Source organism: Siphateles boraxobius, unplaced genomic scaffold (genome assembly GCF_051911475.1).
Source record: "Siphateles boraxobius isolate OS27281-9 unplaced genomic scaffold, OSU_SipBor_1 13, whole genome shotgun sequence".
Lineage (NCBI taxonomy): Eukaryota > Metazoa > Chordata > Actinopteri > Cypriniformes > Leuciscidae > Siphateles > Siphateles boraxobius.
This window is the reverse complement of record NW_027508733.1, coordinates 7,236,507-7,255,930: the sequence shown is the minus strand read 5'-3', so window position 1 is coordinate 7,255,930 and position 19,424 is coordinate 7,236,507. Positions and strand designations below refer to the sequence as shown.

Genomic DNA, 19,424 nt, shown 5'->3' with positions numbered 1-19,424 from the left:
CACGGCATCAAAAACATGATTGCGTGATGAAAACATGAAAAATACCACATAAACATAGCCTAACTGTTTAGAAAGAAAACACAGAACGAATAGCCTAATGCGCATACGTCCATCTCGCGAATGTAGTCTTCATGCCATCTTCACCATTAGGCGCTTTTCCTCTGGCGAGCGTGAGCACAGAGGCCGAAATTATACCTCACGGCACTCCTGTAAAAAATAAATCGCTATACAAATATATCAGACGCTGGCATTTAGTCTTTAATTACAGACTTGGACATCACACGCGGCTATTGACTGACCACGAACAGGTAATTTAGCCTATACTTGCATCTTTCATTCGTTAATGTCTGGCGGTCTTGCTGTATTTTTTGTTTTGTTTGTTTGTTTGTTTTACAATTAAAACTAAAAGTCTGTTGTAACGCAAGCCTTACCGAACATGTACCGAGTAAAATATTACTGAAAATTGATTAGTAATGCCTTACACTACTGCGTTACAGCAAAACGTAATATGTTACTGTAATGCATTACTTTTGTAACGCGTTACTCCCAACACTGATGATAGCACATGGACATTCCTCTATGATGACAATTTCAAAACACTGCTTCATGAAGCTTCGAAGCCTTTACGAATCTTTTGTTCCGAATCAATGTTTCGGATTGTGTATCGAACTGCCAGAGTCAAGTGATTTCAGTGAACGAGGCTTCATTACGTCATAACTGTTTCGAAACAATTTCAATGTTTTACCGCTGCAATTAGCAGCAATCATGATTCATGAGCAACAATGAACAAGTGTCTGTGGGTTTACCTGATATCTGATCAGTTTTATACATTTGTAGACGTTTTAATTAGACATTAGTATAATTAAAATAAGGTCGTCTTATTTGTCTGTTTAGCTGAGCCATTCATAGGAAAAACAAAACAAACCTTAACAATTGATAAAAGAACACGTTTACACATGATAATCTTATTAGATAATTGCATTTGAAAGATATTAATTCAGTAAAACATTTGTAATATATTTTAAAAGGTGTTTTCATGCATGTTTGACCCGGGTTTTTGTTGCATTTACACTGTTCTGACCACTAGGTGTCACCGTGGAGACGGGTGTCGGTTTGTTTCGAAGCCTCGGAACAATATGGCACATTTGATTCAACTGTTTCAGTGTTTCACGAAGCCTCGATCTGCCCATCACTTAAGGTGATCACCCGTCACTCTTTGTGTTGTACCGCACAGCATTTTCACCCCTTGTCCAGCACGTCGCATATTGAGAAAATGTTCTGCATTTTCATCAGTCTATTGGTTTTTAATTATCATTAAGAAAACGTGCATGCGTTCTTTTGCCTTTTTAAGCATTTTATTTATTCTTTTTGCAGCGTAGTTTTTCACCTATATTTAACAGCGCTTCGCCAGAAGTATAAATAAAACAGCCGTTTTTAAAATCCTATCCAATGATTGAAACCAAAGGAGTAAACACGGTCACTAGTAGGTTGTGACGGCTGTCAATCAAAATGTGGAGCGGTGATTGGTTCATGTTGCTGTCAGAAAACAAATGGATAATTCGGTCAATTAAATTTTAAATTTAACAGAATTTATCAACTTGTTGCCTGCTTTGGTTGTTTTAATTCACATCCTTTCTAAAAAAAAATGAACATTTTTGTTTCAATATATTCATATTTAATATATTAAATTCATGTTGATTTATATTCTATTTGTTCATTATTTATTTTGTTGGATTTTAGTTGGACTTGCTCAGAACTTATTCAAAAATAGTTATTTGCATGATGCCTGCTGCCTTTTGGGCTCAGTGATGTTGAATTTAAACGTCATGTAAAATAAAGACATGTTATGTTACATTGTGATGTAATGGTGTTTTCTGGAAGGGACTAAAGAACAAATAATTTTTATCAGCTGAAATGCATTATGCAAATGCATAATGTTTTAGTGTTGGTAACATGTCCCACATTGTCAAACACTGACCCTTTCCCCTTTTGGAAAAAGTGTCAAGCCACTTTTATTTATTTTGACCACTGATGATGGACTGTGCAGAGAAAATTGTTAATGACATTAAAAATCCATCCAATGATAGAAATGAATTGATATCTACCTATCATAGCTTTATCCAGCTTATCGTTTATAAATAATAAATGTTGCATCATTGCTAAACAACAATAACTTTTTATTATTTAGCAGATTATTTAACATAGCTACCTCAATTCGAGTCGCTGTACACAGCCTCCCTCTACTGGACGCATCAGGAACAACATGGGCGTATATCTAATTTACCAGCTCAGATCGGGTCTTACAGGCACAAGGAAGATTCAACCATTTTGAAAACGGAACTTCGTTTTTTTATTGTTTTGATTTTGAAATCAATAAGCAATATAGACCAGTCTCTTTCAGCATAATATAAATAATCAAGATATACTTCACCAATAAATCGGCGTACTACGTGTTTTTTGTTTTTGTTTGTTGTTCTGTTCGGCGCGGCTCAGAAACACTCAGAGAACAGAGGACTTTAAAGGACTACGGTTCATCTAACGTTAATATCCATCACTCATCTCTACATTAATATGAAGAGCGCACTTATAGGTGTTCTTTTCTTATTATTTGCGATAGGTAAGTGGTTATTTTATCTAACATAACTGCAGCACTTCCGTTTTCTACACACCGGAAACGAGCATTCTTTTCAATATTTTCTTATTTTTTGAATTTCAAAATGTAACAACTATGATCACTAACTGTAGGACATATTTTGTATAGTGCGCAATAATGACTACATGATATTTTAGTCGGAGTAATATTGAGTTCCAATTAATCTAATGCATTGAATTCTATTGTTTGTTTGAGACGGAACTCAAATATAGCCTAACAACTGTATTCTTGTAGGTAATTGTTATTAAGTTTGAGCTGTAAGTTTGGGATACTCAAATGAAAATATTCATCCCTTGTTGTTTGCTGCCACATATTTTATAGGCTATCACTTTTATATATTTATTTTACGTGTGTGTGTGTGTGTGTGTGTGTGTGTGTGTGTGTGTGTGTGTGTGTGTGTGTACACATACATACTTATACATGATGGGCATAAACAGAACAGTGTAGACTCAGATTTAATGCAGACTGCAGAAAATGATGCGAGATTTATTAGTGCCACTGATCAGCCAGCAAGACTCTTGATTTCTGAGTGTTTTATGTTTAATTTGTGACTGAGTATGTTTCTGTTTGTTCTCCAGGTGTTTTTGGTGATGCAGAGACAGTGTCGGTAATTGAGGGAGAATCTGTCACTTTACACACTGGTGTTACTGAAATACTGAGAGATGATGTGATAGAATGGAGGTTAAATGGAAATCGCATTGTTAGAATCAGTGACTCCATCAAACCTAATGGGGCATATAACGACAGAATGAAGCTGGACAAACAGACTGGAGATCTCAAGATCCCAAACATCAAAACCACAGACTCTGGACAATATACACTAAAGATCACCAGTACCAGAGGGTCCTCAGAGAAGATATTCAGTGTCAATGGTGAGTGTCTCACTGTTTTTTTAATTTAACAATTGCTATTTATATAATTAACAAAAAAACACAAGAGATGGGACTGCTTTGCAACATGCCACATTTTGCAATTAATTAACGGAAAATGATACAGATGCTGACAGACAGCTCATAATGGGGTCGTTTAAACCTGGTCACTTCATGCGTTTTTACTGATCTGATTTATCAAAACGATTCCATTTACACCTGGTCAGTGGTCACATAAATATGTTTTCGCAAAACGGAAATCCGATCTTCAAACAACGCGCTATATGCAGATTTAACGGAGTTCACGTCACCGAAAGCAACAATAATGAGCTGTATTTTATTGATTATCAGCTAATTTCAAAATCAAAGACCGCAATAAGAGATACAGCACTGGTAAGATCATTTTGTTTCTTTACTTTTAATGAAGATGATTGTGTCTTAAGCGTCTGCGACTTACTTTCACTTTGATTTGCGCGTTGGCTTGATGAATAGATGCTCATCTGCGGTGATGCGTGTTGCCATAGCTTCGTCATATAATGAATATAACATGACATATAGGCTAAGACACTCTCAACGCGTTTATCTTTAGCATTGTTGGGAGAAGTCAAATTTACATATGTGGTCTCAACAACCAGATGCATTTAGTTTGTCCTGTTTCGTCTGGAATGCGGGCGGCCCAGACCTCCTCTTGAAGTAGTTTGAGCGATCGGATTCAAATCCGTCTCGAATGCGTTTCGAAGGGCATTTACACCTGGTCTTTTCACGATCGGATAGCTATCAGATCACAGAAACACATGAAGTGGCCAGGTGTAAATAGCCCGCTGTTTACATCATGATGAAAAGAAAAAAAAAGCTATGAATTCACTGCGCGTTAGTGATGCGCAGATCCAAGTAATACAAAATGATATTCCAATTAATTGCGGGTGAATTAGAGGTACATCATTAATATGTTTAAATAAATATAAGAAAAAAATAATGTTTTCATGATTTTAATAAAGAGACTTAACCATCATTTCCCGGTAAAACAATGAGCGTGCGTCATGCTTTTACTTTCGTTTTCAACAATATAGTTAGGTTAGTAAAGTATTTACACACACTTGATGTACCAATGCATGCTTTCTTTCTGCAATGACCCTCTGGGCTCTACATCTGTTGTCGTCTGCAACATGTATCAAAATTAGCGCAATCATATAGTGTCACATGATCAACGCGACTAGTCGACGTCAAGCTTAAAGCGTCACGGCATTGCATTAAGGTCGACTAGACGACTAATCGACTAGTCGGTTCAACCCCTACCCTATACACAATTTAAATTGGCCATAAGTTTTTGTTACAGATGTAAAATGTTACTGGCAAACGGCTGACAAAGAGTTTCAGTTTTATTTATGAATTAAATATTTGTCATTATCTGACAAGAAAACTGACAAACAGACTGTATTTAATATTCAATACAATTGCTTCTTTATTATACGGAAGTAAGGAAAAACAACAGATTTCATATTCATTTTAATTCTATGCTAAAATTATCATATCAGTACAGTCACCAGTTGGACTTAGATTTCTAAAAAAGACAATTAAAATATGTAATTGAAATGATTCTCTTCTCAAAACAGCAGTGAGAAATTTTGTATTGAATTTAGACGTCTAGGTCTTCTGATCTTGAAATTTTCCAATATAGATAACTAAGAATGTCTGTGTTTCATTGGCTCTGTGCTGCACTCTGTTCAATGACAAATAGTTTAATCTGATCTAGCAGATTTAATAATAATCAGTCAATAGTTACAGAAGTCCAAATTGTGTGACATCTCAGATGCAGTTTATTGTGCAACAAAAATCTTATTATTAAACAAGAAAAAAATAATTAATATAAATAATCCCAAAACTCCTCAGAGACTCACAAACAGAAATGTTTAATCTAAAATCAAATCAAATTCTCATTTGCATTAAGTTGACATTTCTGAACTTGTTCTGAGTTAAAGAAATGCCTCAAGAGGCTCAGCACGATTTGTAGTTCAGATCAGCCCGTAATGGTGAATGTCCTCGGACGCTCAGCATTATGTACTTTTTTCTAATGTCAGGTATGCATTTTTACTCTTTACTTCAAAATATTTGATATTTTGTATTGATTATCTTTACATTGATTCTGTAATTGGCATGATACATTTACCTGTCTATTAATGAATTGTTAAATTTGGATTTATTCTGATTTACTCTGAAATGGTTAGCGCAAATCTGCGTCAGGAGAGTAACGGAATTAAGTGATTTTAACCCTTTTTTCACATAATATACGTATGTGGTAGATTGTTCCCCTACGCACCTGACTTAGGTTTCCTTGAGACCTGAAAATATTATACTTAGGGGGCTTTTACACTGGGCTCGTTTGCTGCGGTCCGAGCCCGGGCGCGATTGTTCCCGGCGCCCCCCGCAGCGTTGGTCTGGTTTCACACTCAACTTGATTCTATCCAACTCTGGTGCATTTGCGTGCATCTTACGTCATTGCAAACGTGCACGGCGCATGATAGAAAACAAGACGTGGGTCAATATATTGTGTTTTTTTATTAATTTGGTGCTATTATTTATAGCTGAGTAAACAACGCAGGTTAGCTGTGTGTGTGTTTCACATAATCTGTCTTTCCGCTGCTTGCAAATGGACTCTTTTGAGGAGACAGTGGATTTCCATTAATTTGTTGCCCTGATTGCACGCACTATGCGTGAATACACTGCAGACTCACTCTTGCTCGTATCCAGGGTAAATCTTCATCCCTTACGTGTGTTTTATTTAACTAAATACATCATAATCGGCTAAAACGCATGCGCAGGATACTTTACTTCCTGAACAAGTGCGCATCCGAGTCCGTGTTGTTTTCACATACATGCGAATCGCAGCACGGTTCGGGAGCAACCGAACTCAGACCACCTCCTCCAGGCAGTCTCGAGTTCGATACCCCAGTGCGCACCTGGGTCACATGACAGCGTTCACATTAGCGATTTTTCATGCGAACCGTGCCCCGTTCCGAACTAAACTGCCAGTGTGAAAGTCCCCTTAGTTGAGTTACCTCTTAACGCACGAGTTGACACAATCTAACCCCGCCTAAGAGTCTCACAAAGAGTCGAACGACGTCTCGCCCCCTATCGAACACTATCACTTGGGAATAAGGTCTCTAGTGTTTCTAACACGCTCCACACTATCACTTGGTAGTAGGGCTGGGCGATATATCTCACGATATTGTTATGCGCATCTCGTCAGTAAAGCCGGTTCCTTGATTAGTAGTAAATCGCCTTCACCTGCTTTCAGATGAAGCGGCATTTATTCTACAGCACAAACTCCAGTGTTAAATTAACACTCAAGAGTGTTAAAGTTAATGAGATAATTAAGTGATTAATTTAGTGATGTTTGAGCATTATTGAAGACACCTGATGTTAACAAGCAGAATCATTGAAGGCGAATATCACAAATTGTAAGCAACCGTTATGGCGATAAGTGTTTGCTTTAGTTGGTCTCTTAACCTTTATACATTCACTTTAAATTTGTTTGTCTACTGTTATTTAATTATAACAGTCAAATGAACAAAGGAAAGTGTGATCTTATAGTGTTGATTATGTTTTGGCATAATCATGCTGTGATCTGAAAATGAATCTTATAGAGATAGTTTGGTTTAATTTATTGGCAACAACTTTGTGATGTTAGAGCATATATGAGTATATGTTTCTTTTAATCCAAAATATTTAACATTGTTCTAATCAAAACACTTTCAAGTAATTTTCTTTAGAAACACAGACATCAATAATCAACCTATGAATCTCAACAATGGTGACAATAATAATGCATGTTGCAGTGGCTGCCACCAATCACAACTCATTAATGGCTCCCATCATGCATTGCGATATGAATAAATTATGATCTGAATTTTCTATGTAATTTACTTCTAATTAAATATTCTGCTCGTCACCATTGTTGAGATGCATAGACTAAATCTTGAAGTCTGTGTGTGCCTAAAATAAAAATTCTTTTTTTCTTCAGAAAACAAGATTCAAGATATCCTTTTCAAGATATCCTTTATATTATAGCTAAAATTCTGGATATTTATGCAGAATCATAGTTATGCTGTAACAAACAACATAAATCAAAAACATAAAGTTCAAATGATGACTGTCATAATATAACCGACACCATCAGATCACTTTTTTTTCTTTGTTCATCTGGCAGTTATAACTCAGTTAAAGCAGACAAACATAATTGCAAATTTATAATAAAAGGGTCAAGAGCCCAACTAAAGCAAACAATGATCGCTATAACGGTGGCTTACAATTTGAGATTTTCTCCTTCAGTGATTCTTCAGGTGTCTTCAATAATGCTCTATCATCACTAAATTAATCACTTAATTATCTCATTAACTTTAACACTCTTGAGTGTGGACTCATATACACTTCCAGGAGTGTTAATTTAACACTGGAGTTTTTGCTGTGTACAAAGAGCCGTAGTTCACTGACAAGCTGAGCCATGTCGCATTAATTATCGCTGGCGATACGTCCGCGATATTGATGCGATATGGCTCAGCTTGTCAGTTAACTACGGCTCTTTGTAGTAAATGTCGCTCCATCTGAAAGCAGGTGAAGGCGATTTACTACTAATCAAGGAACCGGCTTTACTGACGAGTTGCGCATAACAATATCGTGAGATATATCGCCCAGCCCTACTTGGTAGTAAGGTCTCTAGTTTTTCGATAAATAACTTGCTTCCCTAACTAACTTGCATCCTGCACAGGAATAATAGACAAACAGACTTCAACAAATGTCCTCTAAATGCTTAAATTGAACCATGTGTCCCTGATACCTGAAAATATTATACTCCGTTGAGTTCACCTCTGTTAGAGTAGCTATTCATATCGCATAAAATAAAATGCCCAAGAATTATAGTTACCTGACCGCAATCTAACCCTGCCTAAGAGTCTCACAAAGAGTCGAACGATGTCTCGCCCCCTATGGAACACTATCACTTCGGGAATAAGGTCTTTATTGTCTCACTAACCTGTAACTTGTTCCACTAACTAACTTGCTGCACAGCATTAACTAGACAGACTCCAGACAATGCCTTTGAATATGCTTTAATCGCGGCTGGAGGATCTCAGATCAAATTTCAGAGAGAATCCCACCAGCAAAAAGATACAACAGTTTTTAAAGAATAGGAGCATGGCAATGGTGACATGATTCATTACATAACTTCCCTACAATTTGATTGGTTCTTCATATGCAAACATCTTCTGTTACTAGGCAGAAGCAAACTCTGTTTTCTTGATTGCTTCACTTTCTTTAATCCCGAGTTTATACATTTAGATATCTGTCTAGTTTCATTTCCCCTTTTATCCAGTCATGATTCACTAACACACACACTAAGTCACGAGTTTATACCAAAGGGTTTGGGAACATTTAGGATTCAAAAGCATATGAATGTTATTCCTGCAAGAAAAATAACTGTTAGTTATGATTAATTAAAAAAATCCATCACAGATCAAAACCTTTCATCAAAGTTAAACATGAATTTTGAACAATATCTTGTCTGAGGACAACTTTGATGAACTTTTTTTTGATCCGCTTCAAATGTTGACTACTGTATTTTCTGCAGCAAATCCCATGTGTGTTACTGGCCTGAAGGGCAACTTGTCACAGACCATCCGGTTAGGACATGGTGTCACTGTTTCCAGAACAGCTCAAACTCCGATTCATTTATCAGCTTCTCACAGTCTCTCGTCACTGATGGAGATGAAGCTGTTAGTGTCCTGTTCAGTGACGCTTCTACTGAGCACTAGTGTATGGAGGACCAAACCTATAAAAATTAAAAATGAATGAATGAATAAATAAATATGCGAAGAAATGTAAAAAATAAATAAATGACAATTTATACTTTTATTTCCCTATTTATGTATAATATATATATTTTCATTTATTTATGCATTTATTTATTTCCACTTTTATTTATTTTCACTTTTATTTATGTATATATGCATTTACGTCTACATTTATTTATTTATTTATTCATTTATTTATACATTTATTGCTCTGTGTATGCTAATGAGGGGGCGTGTTTTACCTCAGACATAACAATCGAGCTCAGAGTGGCAGTGCTGAAGCATTGACGCCACAGTAGCCCCTTTCACACAGCGCGTTGATCCCGGGAAATTGCCAGAACACCTTCTGTGTGAACGCAAACACGACCCGGGATTGATGCCGGGATCGATGCCGGTTTGGGGACCTAGTAACATTGCCGGGATCAGTCCCGGAACGTGCGCTGTGTGAACAAAAGCTGTAACCAATGCCGTGTTGAAATGATGACGCTGAAGTGAAGTGAAAGCAGGCTAGTGAAACGATACGTAATGCGCTAGTTTATGATCGAATCAGAAAAAAAAATGCACAAGCGTGGTTTCTCGAGAGAGAAATTGCAGCTCATAAGCAAACAATAGGGATCTCCCAGTCACGTGACCCCCTAGCCGCGTGTCAGACATTTTGACGGAATACATCCGTCAGCTACTCAGTGGCAATGGATCTATTGTTAGGGGTGGGCCGACCCTAATAATAGATCCATTGCCGTGGGTAATATATATTATTAGATTATTATTATACTAATAATATAATTACATAAAAACGTTTTGACATGGGCTACAGTGTGTTAGGTAAATGCATACCAGTAACGTTACTGACTCTGAAGCTAACTGAGCAGTTCCACGGCTCTCTTCTCTACTCTTTACTACTACTTTAATACTGTTTAGCTAATGTTGGTAGTTTTTTTTTTCACTGCTACAAAAAAAACGTAGAAAATGTAGTCAACCCATACACCGTTAGAACCGTGTAATTTTTTTCATTCGTTGTTGTGTTAAATCTTACCCAGATACAATAGTGCTATTTTCTGATTGGCTATTGTGTAGCTCGACGAACAAGTTACAACACCAGGGGAGACGCGCTTGATTCCTACCGGTTCCACAGTGAGAGCGGCGCGGCCAGAGTTTTTGGCGCTGCGGCATATTAAATATATTACAAATAGTTTTTCAGCATGAGAAATACAATGTGTGACGGGAGAGCGTGACAGAAGACAGAAATGAGTGACTGTCACGCTCAATGCGTGACACTTGAGAGAGCCCTGTTATGTTATGCTGAATGGTAGTGTGCACACACACATTGCGGATTTCTATGGCAACAGTGGATTTATAACATTTGATCCCGAACTCCGACAAATCATTCATTAGCCTTCGAGGGGACAACTTACCTGATCCAAAATGAAGACTGCAAAGCTGTGTTGAGTTGGACGCCAAACAGTAACACCGCCATCAGCGTTTTGCCTGTTTATTGCCGCCAACCACTTGTTTCTCCGTTTTGTTTATTTTGGGATACGGTATAAAGTAGGGCTGGGCGATATATCGCACGATATTGTTATGCGCATCTCGTCAGTAAAGCCGGTTCCTTGATTAGTAGTAAATCGCCTTCACCTGCTTTCAGATGGAGCGGCATTTACTACAAAGAGCCGTAGTTCACTGACAAGCTGAGCCATATCGCATCAATATCGCGGACGTATCGCCAGCGATAATTAATGCGATATGGCTCAGCTTGTCAGTGAACTACGGCTCTTTGTACACAGCAAAAACCTGGGAGTGTATATGAGTCCACACTCAAGAGTGTTGAAGTTAATGAGATAATTAAGTGATTAATTTAGTGATCATTGAGCATTATTGAACACACCTGAAGAATCACTGAAGGAGAAAATCTCAAATTGTAAGCCACCGTTATAGCGATCATTGTTTACTTTAGTTGGGCTCTTGACCCTTATATTATTAACTTTAGATTTTGTTTGTCTGCTTTAACTGAGTTATAACTGCCAGATGAACAAAGAAAAAAAAGTGGTCTGATGGTGTTGGTTATACAATGACACTAATCATTTGAACTTTGTTTTTGATTTATGTTGTTTGTTACAGCATAACTGCGATTCTGCATAAATATCCAGAATTTAGCTATAATATAAAGGATTTCTTAAAAGTTGTTTTCTAAAAAAAGATAAAATCTTTCTTTTAGGCACACACAGACTTCAAGATTCAGTCTATGCATCTCAACAATGGTGACGAGCAGAATATTCAATTAGGAGAAATAAATTACTTAGAAAATTCAGATCATAATTTATTCATATCGCAATGCATGATGGGAGCCATTAATGAGTTGTGATTGGTGGCAGCCACTGCAACATGCATTATTATTGTCACCATTGTTGAGATTCATAGGCTGATTATTGATGTCTGTGTTTCTAAATAAATTTATTTGAAAGTGTTTTGATCAGAACAATGTTTATTAAATATTTTGGATTATAAGAAACATACCTATACTCATATATGCTCTAAAATCAAAGTTGTTGTCAGTAAGTTAAACCAAACTGTCTCAATAAGATTCATTTTCAGATCACAGCATGATTATGCCAGAACATAACCAACACTATCAGATCACACTTTTCTTTGTTCATTTGACTGTTATAATTAAATAACAGCCGACAAACAAATTTAAAGTGAATGTATAAAGGTTAAGAGCCCAATTAAAGCTAACACTTATCGCCATAACGGTTGCTTACAATTTGTGATTTTCGCCTTCAATGATTCTGCTTGTTAACATCAGGTGTCTTCAATAATGCTCAAACATCACTAAATTAATCACTTAATTATCTCATTAACTTTAACACTCTTGAGTGTTAATTTAACACTGGAGTTTGTGCTGTAGAGTAAATGCCGCTCCATCTGAAAGCAGGTGAAGGTGATTTTACTACTAATCAAGGAACCGGCTTTACTGAAGAGATGCGCATAACAATATCGTGCGATATATCGCCCAGCCCTAGTATAAAGATATTTCTTTTGTATGATCACGTATCTGATCGCATCCAACTGCACAGCATCGCTCGGACATGATAGAAATATTTCGTGACGAGCTGTATTATCACCGGCGGTATAGCATTTTCTATTCCGTCAAAATGGCTGCTCCAAATGGCGTGACGTCACGCGGGACGTCCCTATACACGCTGCTGAGACATTACATGTCACATCGATGTCACGTGTCTTTACGGGATTTTTACGGGTTGTGTCACTCTGATTCCGGAAAATCACTGGCAGTGTGAATGAACCAAAATCAAACGAACCCGGGTCAAATCCCGGGTCACTTTATCCGTGTATTTTCTGGAATCTCTGTGTGAAAGGGGCTAGTGACACCTTGTGGTGTGACCAAACACTACGCAAGAGGTTTCTGGATGTGACTTTACATGTCACAGGAAATAAATGACTTAGAGATGGGCAATATGGCCAAAATCTTATATCACAGTTTATGTCCATTAACTTTACTTAGCTATATAGCCTTAGGCCTACCATACATAGGCCTACTCTTTATTCCGGACATGGCCGTAAAACATCAGCTGGTTGCGATTTCTAAAATTTCTGGGCACACATGAAAAGAATCCGTTGATAACAGACACTTTTACACGGAAGCACGTCAAATTATCCACTATTAACCACATTGTAGATCCCTTTACAGAAGCTAATTGCATTTTTAATTTATCTTTCAAAAACAATGTTGACAGCAACAAACTTTTCCATAAAGAGGTGACATTTCCGCTATAAATTGATTTCCTGGGGCATTTTTAAAAACCTTATTAAATAGTAGCCTATATGCGTCATAATGTAGCCTATTAGTTCTTAAGTTTAACTGGTCAATTTAGTTAATAAGGCACTACTATAGGGATCTTACCAGGCAAATAAAATCAGTTTCAACAAAATCCATCTTCGCACTGCAGATGTGGGACGTGCAGACGCTGACTCTGAATGGCATTCGATATTATTTAAACAGACTGTTAATGCAGAGGAGCCATAGGTGCATTTACACTGCAATTACAATAGCATAAATAATGTTAGGAGATTCATTTTTTTATATAACATTTTGAATATTGAAATATGAAATCATAGAATGGATGAAATTATACGTTTAAATATGAAACTAAAACAGCCAGTAGGTGGTGCCAAGCGGTCCGTGTACTTTTTCGTTCATTCATTATTCTATTTCGGAATGAAAGATGAAATTTAAAAAAGGGTGCAGCTTGGTTTTTTGTTTAAAAGAAAAAAAGCAGAAATGCCTGTATTTTGTTTTCCAAATGTATTGTTGTCATCAAATAATAGTATTAGAAAATCGTTTCTTAATTTGTAATATTTATTTGTACGTTTATTGTATTTCATTTGACTCAGAGCCGGCGCCAGCCGAGCGCTGATGAGGGGGCGTCTGAAATACAGAGAGGGGGCGTTCACATTCACATTTTGTTCGTTTGTCAAATTAGAGTCGTTCTAGCTCTGAAATGTGTTGTTTTTTAAATCAACAATCAAAGTGCTCGTTGCCGCTTCGATCAGTGAACAAAAATGCTTTATCTCACAAAAAACCAAGCTGCACCCTTTTTTAAATTTCATCTTTTATTCCGAAATAGAATAATGAATGAACGAAAAAGTACACGGACCCCAAGCCTCCGCCTTAACGAGTGTGTTCAATCATTTATTCAATATTAAGAATTGTTCGATGCCTATTTTGTATGTAAATTGGTTTATTTCTCAAAAAAAAAAATCTTTATTCCGCCACATTGCAAACAACAAAATTAATAAATAAATGCCTCAAGTAAAAATGGTGTAAAAAAAAAAAGCCTATACGTATGTGATAATTTTATATATCAACATATTATGATATACTAGCACATGGGAAGAGTGTTGAAAAATACTTTCTTTCTTTTTTGCTGTTTTTCAGAAAAAGAAAAAAAGTTCCAACTCCACAGAACCGCTGCGTGAAAACACGTGTTATAGCCTACTGAACAAATCGTATGAATAAATTTAAACTTTTATATTATTAAATGCTGCCTTGCTGACATAAGTATGTATGTGTTTGCTTTCTCCATCTACTTTGAACCAGATAAAACAAAAAGAACAGAAAAAAATCACTGAATAAATCAAAATTAGACTGCAGAAAGTCACATGATGTTTATTACACAACACTCCGTGATCTTCTGTAAATCTCTTTACTGACAGTGTTATAAAAGTGATAACTGACAGAGAAACTCTTCTGGTTTGTTCTTCAGCTGTCAAGGATCCTAAGTTTGACGGAGTGACGGTTGTGGCAGTGACAGACGGAGATTCTGTTGTTCTACATGCTGATACTGAAATACTGAAAGATGATGAGATACTGTGGAAGTTTAATGGGACCGATGTTGTTGCTAAAATGAAAAAAGATGAACACATCTTCTCCACATATGATGATATTGCTGATGGGATATTCATAGGCAGACTGGATCTGAATTATCAGACTGGAAATCTCATTATCAGTGACATCAGATCCAAAACCTCTGGACTTTATGAAGTTAATGTCAAGAAGAGCACACACACCATACACAAGGCATTCAATGTGACTATTACCGGTGAGTCGCTTCAGTATTTAAATGTAATAATGGTTGTATTCAAATCCGCACTGTAAAGAATTTACATACTTTGATGTTTACACAAAAACATCAAGACAAAAATCTGTATCTGAAACTAGAACTTTGGTTAACCAATGAATACTAAAGTAACAAAGACATTTGGTGCAAAATAAAATGTGTATAGGATTTATTATTATGGTTGTCTGTGAATGTTCTCATGAATTTTATTCTTGTATGTTTTATCGTGAGACAGACAAACTGAACAGAGTGTCAGTGAAAGAGGGAGTTCCTGTCATTCTAGAATCTGGTGTTACTGAATTACACAGAGATGATCTGGTGCGATGGAGATTTGAACATGAAGACATCTTAGCAAAAATCTATAAAAAGGCTGGAATCTCCTCCACATATGATGACGTTCCTGATGGGAGATTCAGAGAAAGACTGAAGCTGGATCATCAAACTGGATCCCTGATCATCACAAACACCAGAACTGAACATGCTGGACTCTATCACCTTGATATCACCAGCAACAGACACGTCATATTCAGGAAATTCGTTCTTTCTGTCTGTGGTGAGTTTATCAAGTGTTGTAATTAAAAATGTATATATTATGTATTTACATCTGCATTGTGTGTGAACCATTATTGTGTTGTAATATGATGTTTACTAAAATGAAACCAATTTTAATCACTAAAGGTACAATCTTAAGTTGATTTTAAGGAGTTTAACAAAACACTGCAAAATGATATTTCAAGATATTTTTTAAAGAAACTAAATTTAAATTATTACTAACTAAAACAACATATTAAAATAATTTAGATTTATTTAAATTATTGGTAAAATCCATTTCACTAATTATCGCATCATTATGGTTTATTGTAGAAACGGGAATCTAAAAAGAGAAGTATACAACATGGATTTTAATGGTATTTGTTTTGAATCACCACAGTTTCCTGAGGGACACGCACAAGGAAAGAGTGGTTTAGATAATAAACCAACTAACTTCTAGACTAAACAGAGTCTCTCAGAGTCACACCTCCCTCTTAAATGCTCCAGGCATACACAAACACACTTAGGTAGTCAAATATAAGGAGTTTGTCACGTAACACACACAGGAGAGAGAGATCCAATAGCAGGTAAGAATTTAATAGGGAAATCCATAATCGTACATCCAGTCCAGGCAAGGGTCAAATCCAAAAGGCAATCCAAAAACAAGAAAACAAACACGAACAGGCAAAAACAGGCAACCAGAAGTGGTGTGACAATATACAAGGACTCCGTAACAAACACTAAACCGGCAGGGTATTTATACACATATCTAACAAGACTAACACAGAACAGCTAGAACAATGATTACGGGGAACAGCTGAGTGCAATGAACTGATGAGTGACAGTGACAGACAGAATGCTGGGAATTGAAGTCAAATGTGAAGGACACCGTGAGAACGAGGACCTCTAGTGAATGACAAGGGAACACAACCAGACACTGTGACATAACCCCCCCTCTACGGAGCGGCTACCAGACGCTCCACGACAACACTAAAACACGGAACAAGAGTTCAGGAGGGAGGTGGAACGGTGGAGGATCAGGGGGAGGGATGGTGGGCCAGGTCTGTGAAGGGAGACAGGAACAAGGGGTGAGGGCTTAACCGGGAACCAGGGCAAAACAGAAAGTCTATCGGGCGGCCAGGGCGAAGCAGACAGTCCATCGGGCGGCCAGGGCGAAGCAGACGACCCATCGGGCGGCCAGGGCGAAGCAGACGACCCATCGGGCGGCCAGGGCGAAGCAGACGACCCATCGGGCGGCCAGGGCGAAGCAGACGACCCATCGGGCGGCCAGGGCGAAGCAGACGACCCATCGGGCGGCCAGGGCGAAGCAGACGACCCATCGGGCTGCCAGGGCGAAGCAGACGACCCATCGGGCTGCCAGGGCGAAGCAGACGACCCATCGGGCGGCCAGGGCGAAGCAGACGACCCATCGGGCGGCCAGGGCGAAGCAGACGACCCATCGGGCGGCCAGGGCGAAGCAGACGACCCATCGGGCGGCCAGGGCGAAGCAGACGACCCATCGGGCGGCCAGGGCGAAGCAGACGACCCATCGGGCGGCCAGGGCGAAGCAGACGACCCATCGGGCGGCCAGGGCGAAGCAGACGACCCATCGGGCGGCCAGGGCGAAGCAGACGACCCATCGGGCGGCCAGGGCGAAGCAGACGACCCATCGGGCGGCCAGGGCGAAGCAGACGACCCATCGGGCGGCCAGGGCGAAGCAGACGACCCATCGGGCGGCCAGGGCGGTGAAGACGACCCATCGGGCGGCCAGGGCGGTGAAGACGACCCATCGGGCGGCCTGGGCGGTGAAGACCCCTCGGGCGGCCAGGGCGGTGCAGACCCATCGGGCGGCCAGGGCGGTGCAGACCCTTCGGGCGGCCATGGCAGAGGCTCTGAAACAGACACCGGCACTGGCTCAGGAATAGCAGACACCGGCTCTGGAACAGCAGACAGTGGCTCTGGAACAGACGGCACCGGATCTGGCTCTAAAACAGCCACTGGCTCCAGCTCTGGAACAGACACTGGCACTGGCTCAGGAACAGGCATTAGCTCAGGAACAGACACCGGCTCAGGAACAGACACCAAAACTGTAACAGCCACAAGAACAGACACAAACACAGAAACAAACACTGGCTCTGGTGCTGGAACAGGCACTGGCTTTGGAACAGACATTGGCTCCAGCTCTGGAACAGGCACTGGCTCTGCCTCCGGCTCTGGAACAGGCATTAGCTCTGCCTCCGGCTCTGGAACAGGCATTGGCTCTGCCTCCTGCTCTGGGACAGGAGACACTGGCTCCGGCTCTGGGATAGTAGACACGGGAATGTCCAGGATCCGATCCAGACGCTCCAGATAGTCCAGGTCCATGAAGGCAGACGGCACTGGCTCTGCCTCCGGCTCTGGAACGGGTACTGGCTCTGCCTCCGGCTCTGGAACGGGCACTGGCTCTGCCTCCGGCTCTGGAACGGGCACTGGCTCTGCCTCCGGCTCTGGAACGGGCACTGGCTCTGCCTCCGGCTCTGGAACGGGCACTGGCTCTGCCTCCGGCTCTGGAACGGGCACTGGCTCTGCCTCCGGCTCTGGAACGGGCACTGGCTCTGCCTCCGGCTCTGGAACGGGCACTGGCTCTGCCTCCGGCTCTGGAACGGGCACTGGCTCTGCCTCCGGCTCTGGAACAGCAGACACTGGCTTCGGCTCTGGGACAGGAGACACGGGCATGTCCGGGATCCGAGCCAGACGCTCCAGATAGTCCAGGTCCATGAAGGCAGACGGCACTGGCTCTGCCTCCGCCTCTGGAACGGGTACTGGCTCTGCCTCCGGCTCTGGAACAGGCATTGGCTCTGCCTCCGGCTCTGGAACGGGCACTGGCTCTGCCTCCGGCTCTGGAACGGGCACTGGCTCTGCCTCCGGCTCTGGAACGGGCACTGGCTCTGCCTCCGGCTCTGGAACAGCAGACACTGGCTCCGGCTCTGGGACAGGAGACACGGGCATGTCCAGGATCCGAGCCAGACGCTCCAGATAGTCCAGGTCCATGAAGGCAGACGGAACGTGAACAGTCTCTGACTGGGCAGACGGGACGTGAACAGTCTCTCGCTGGGCAGACGTGACGTGAACAGTCTCTGACTGGGCAGACGCGACGTGAACAGCCTCTGACTGGGCAGACGCGACGTGAACAGCCTCTGACTGGGCAGACGCGACGTGATACATCTCTCTATCACCTCCTCTACGGCGACCTCCACGGGTCCCGCGGAACTTTACCAACCGGGTCCCCTTAAACAACTCCCTTCTCTCCCGCTCGGTGGCTGGGGAAGAGATGTTGCAAAACATACCGCTGGATCTCTATAGACGGAGTCCTTCTGTCACGTAACACACACAGGAGAGAGAGATCCAATAGCAGGTAAGAATTTAATAGGGAAATCCATAATCGTACATCCAGTCCAGGCAAGGGTCAAATCCAAAAGGCAATCCGAAAACAAACACGAACAGGCAAAAACAGGCAACCAGAAGTGGTGTGACAATATACAAGGACTCCGTAACAAACACTAAACCGGCAGGGTATTTATACACATATCTAACAAGACTAACACAGAACAGCTAGAACAATGATTACGGGGAACAGCTGAGTGCAATGAACTGATGAGTGACAGTGACAGACAGAATGCTGGGAATTGAAGTCAAATGTGAAGGACACCGTGAGAACGATGACCTCTAGTGATAGACAAGGGAACACAACAAGACACTGTGACAGAGTTGTTCATTTAAGCAGCAACTCAATAAGGAGACCAAACTAATAAGCTTAGGGAGAGAGAAAGGTCAAACTAAAAAACACAAGTTGCGGTTAATAAAGGCCTTCTGAAGCGAAGTGATGCGTTTGTGTAAGACAAATATTCATATT

The 19,424-nt window shown here is 40.3% G+C and overlaps 1 protein-coding gene and 1 long non-coding RNA gene across 2 annotated transcripts in view; one reads left to right on the top strand and one right to left on the bottom strand.

The window, feature by feature from the left end:
* LOC143735396 (uncharacterized) overlaps nucleotides 1–19,424 on the bottom strand; it is a 271,580-nt gene that overhangs the window by 28,633 nt on the left and 223,523 nt on the right. The window lies entirely within an intron of this gene.
* Nucleotides 2,243–19,424, top strand: part of LOC143735220 (uncharacterized) — a 29,237-nt gene continuing 12,055 nt past the window's right edge. Inside the window, exons 1-4 of the mRNA XM_077225305.1 lie at nucleotides 2,243–2,617; nucleotides 3,232–3,525; nucleotides 14,648–14,983; nucleotides 15,237–15,554. Of these exons, the coding sequence (XP_077081420.1) occupies nucleotides 2,572–2,617; nucleotides 3,232–3,525; nucleotides 14,648–14,983; nucleotides 15,237–15,554 (994 nt within the window). The 5' untranslated portion in view covers nucleotides 2,243–2,571. The remainder of the gene's footprint in view (nucleotides 2,618–3,231; nucleotides 3,526–14,647; nucleotides 14,984–15,236; nucleotides 15,555–19,424) is intronic.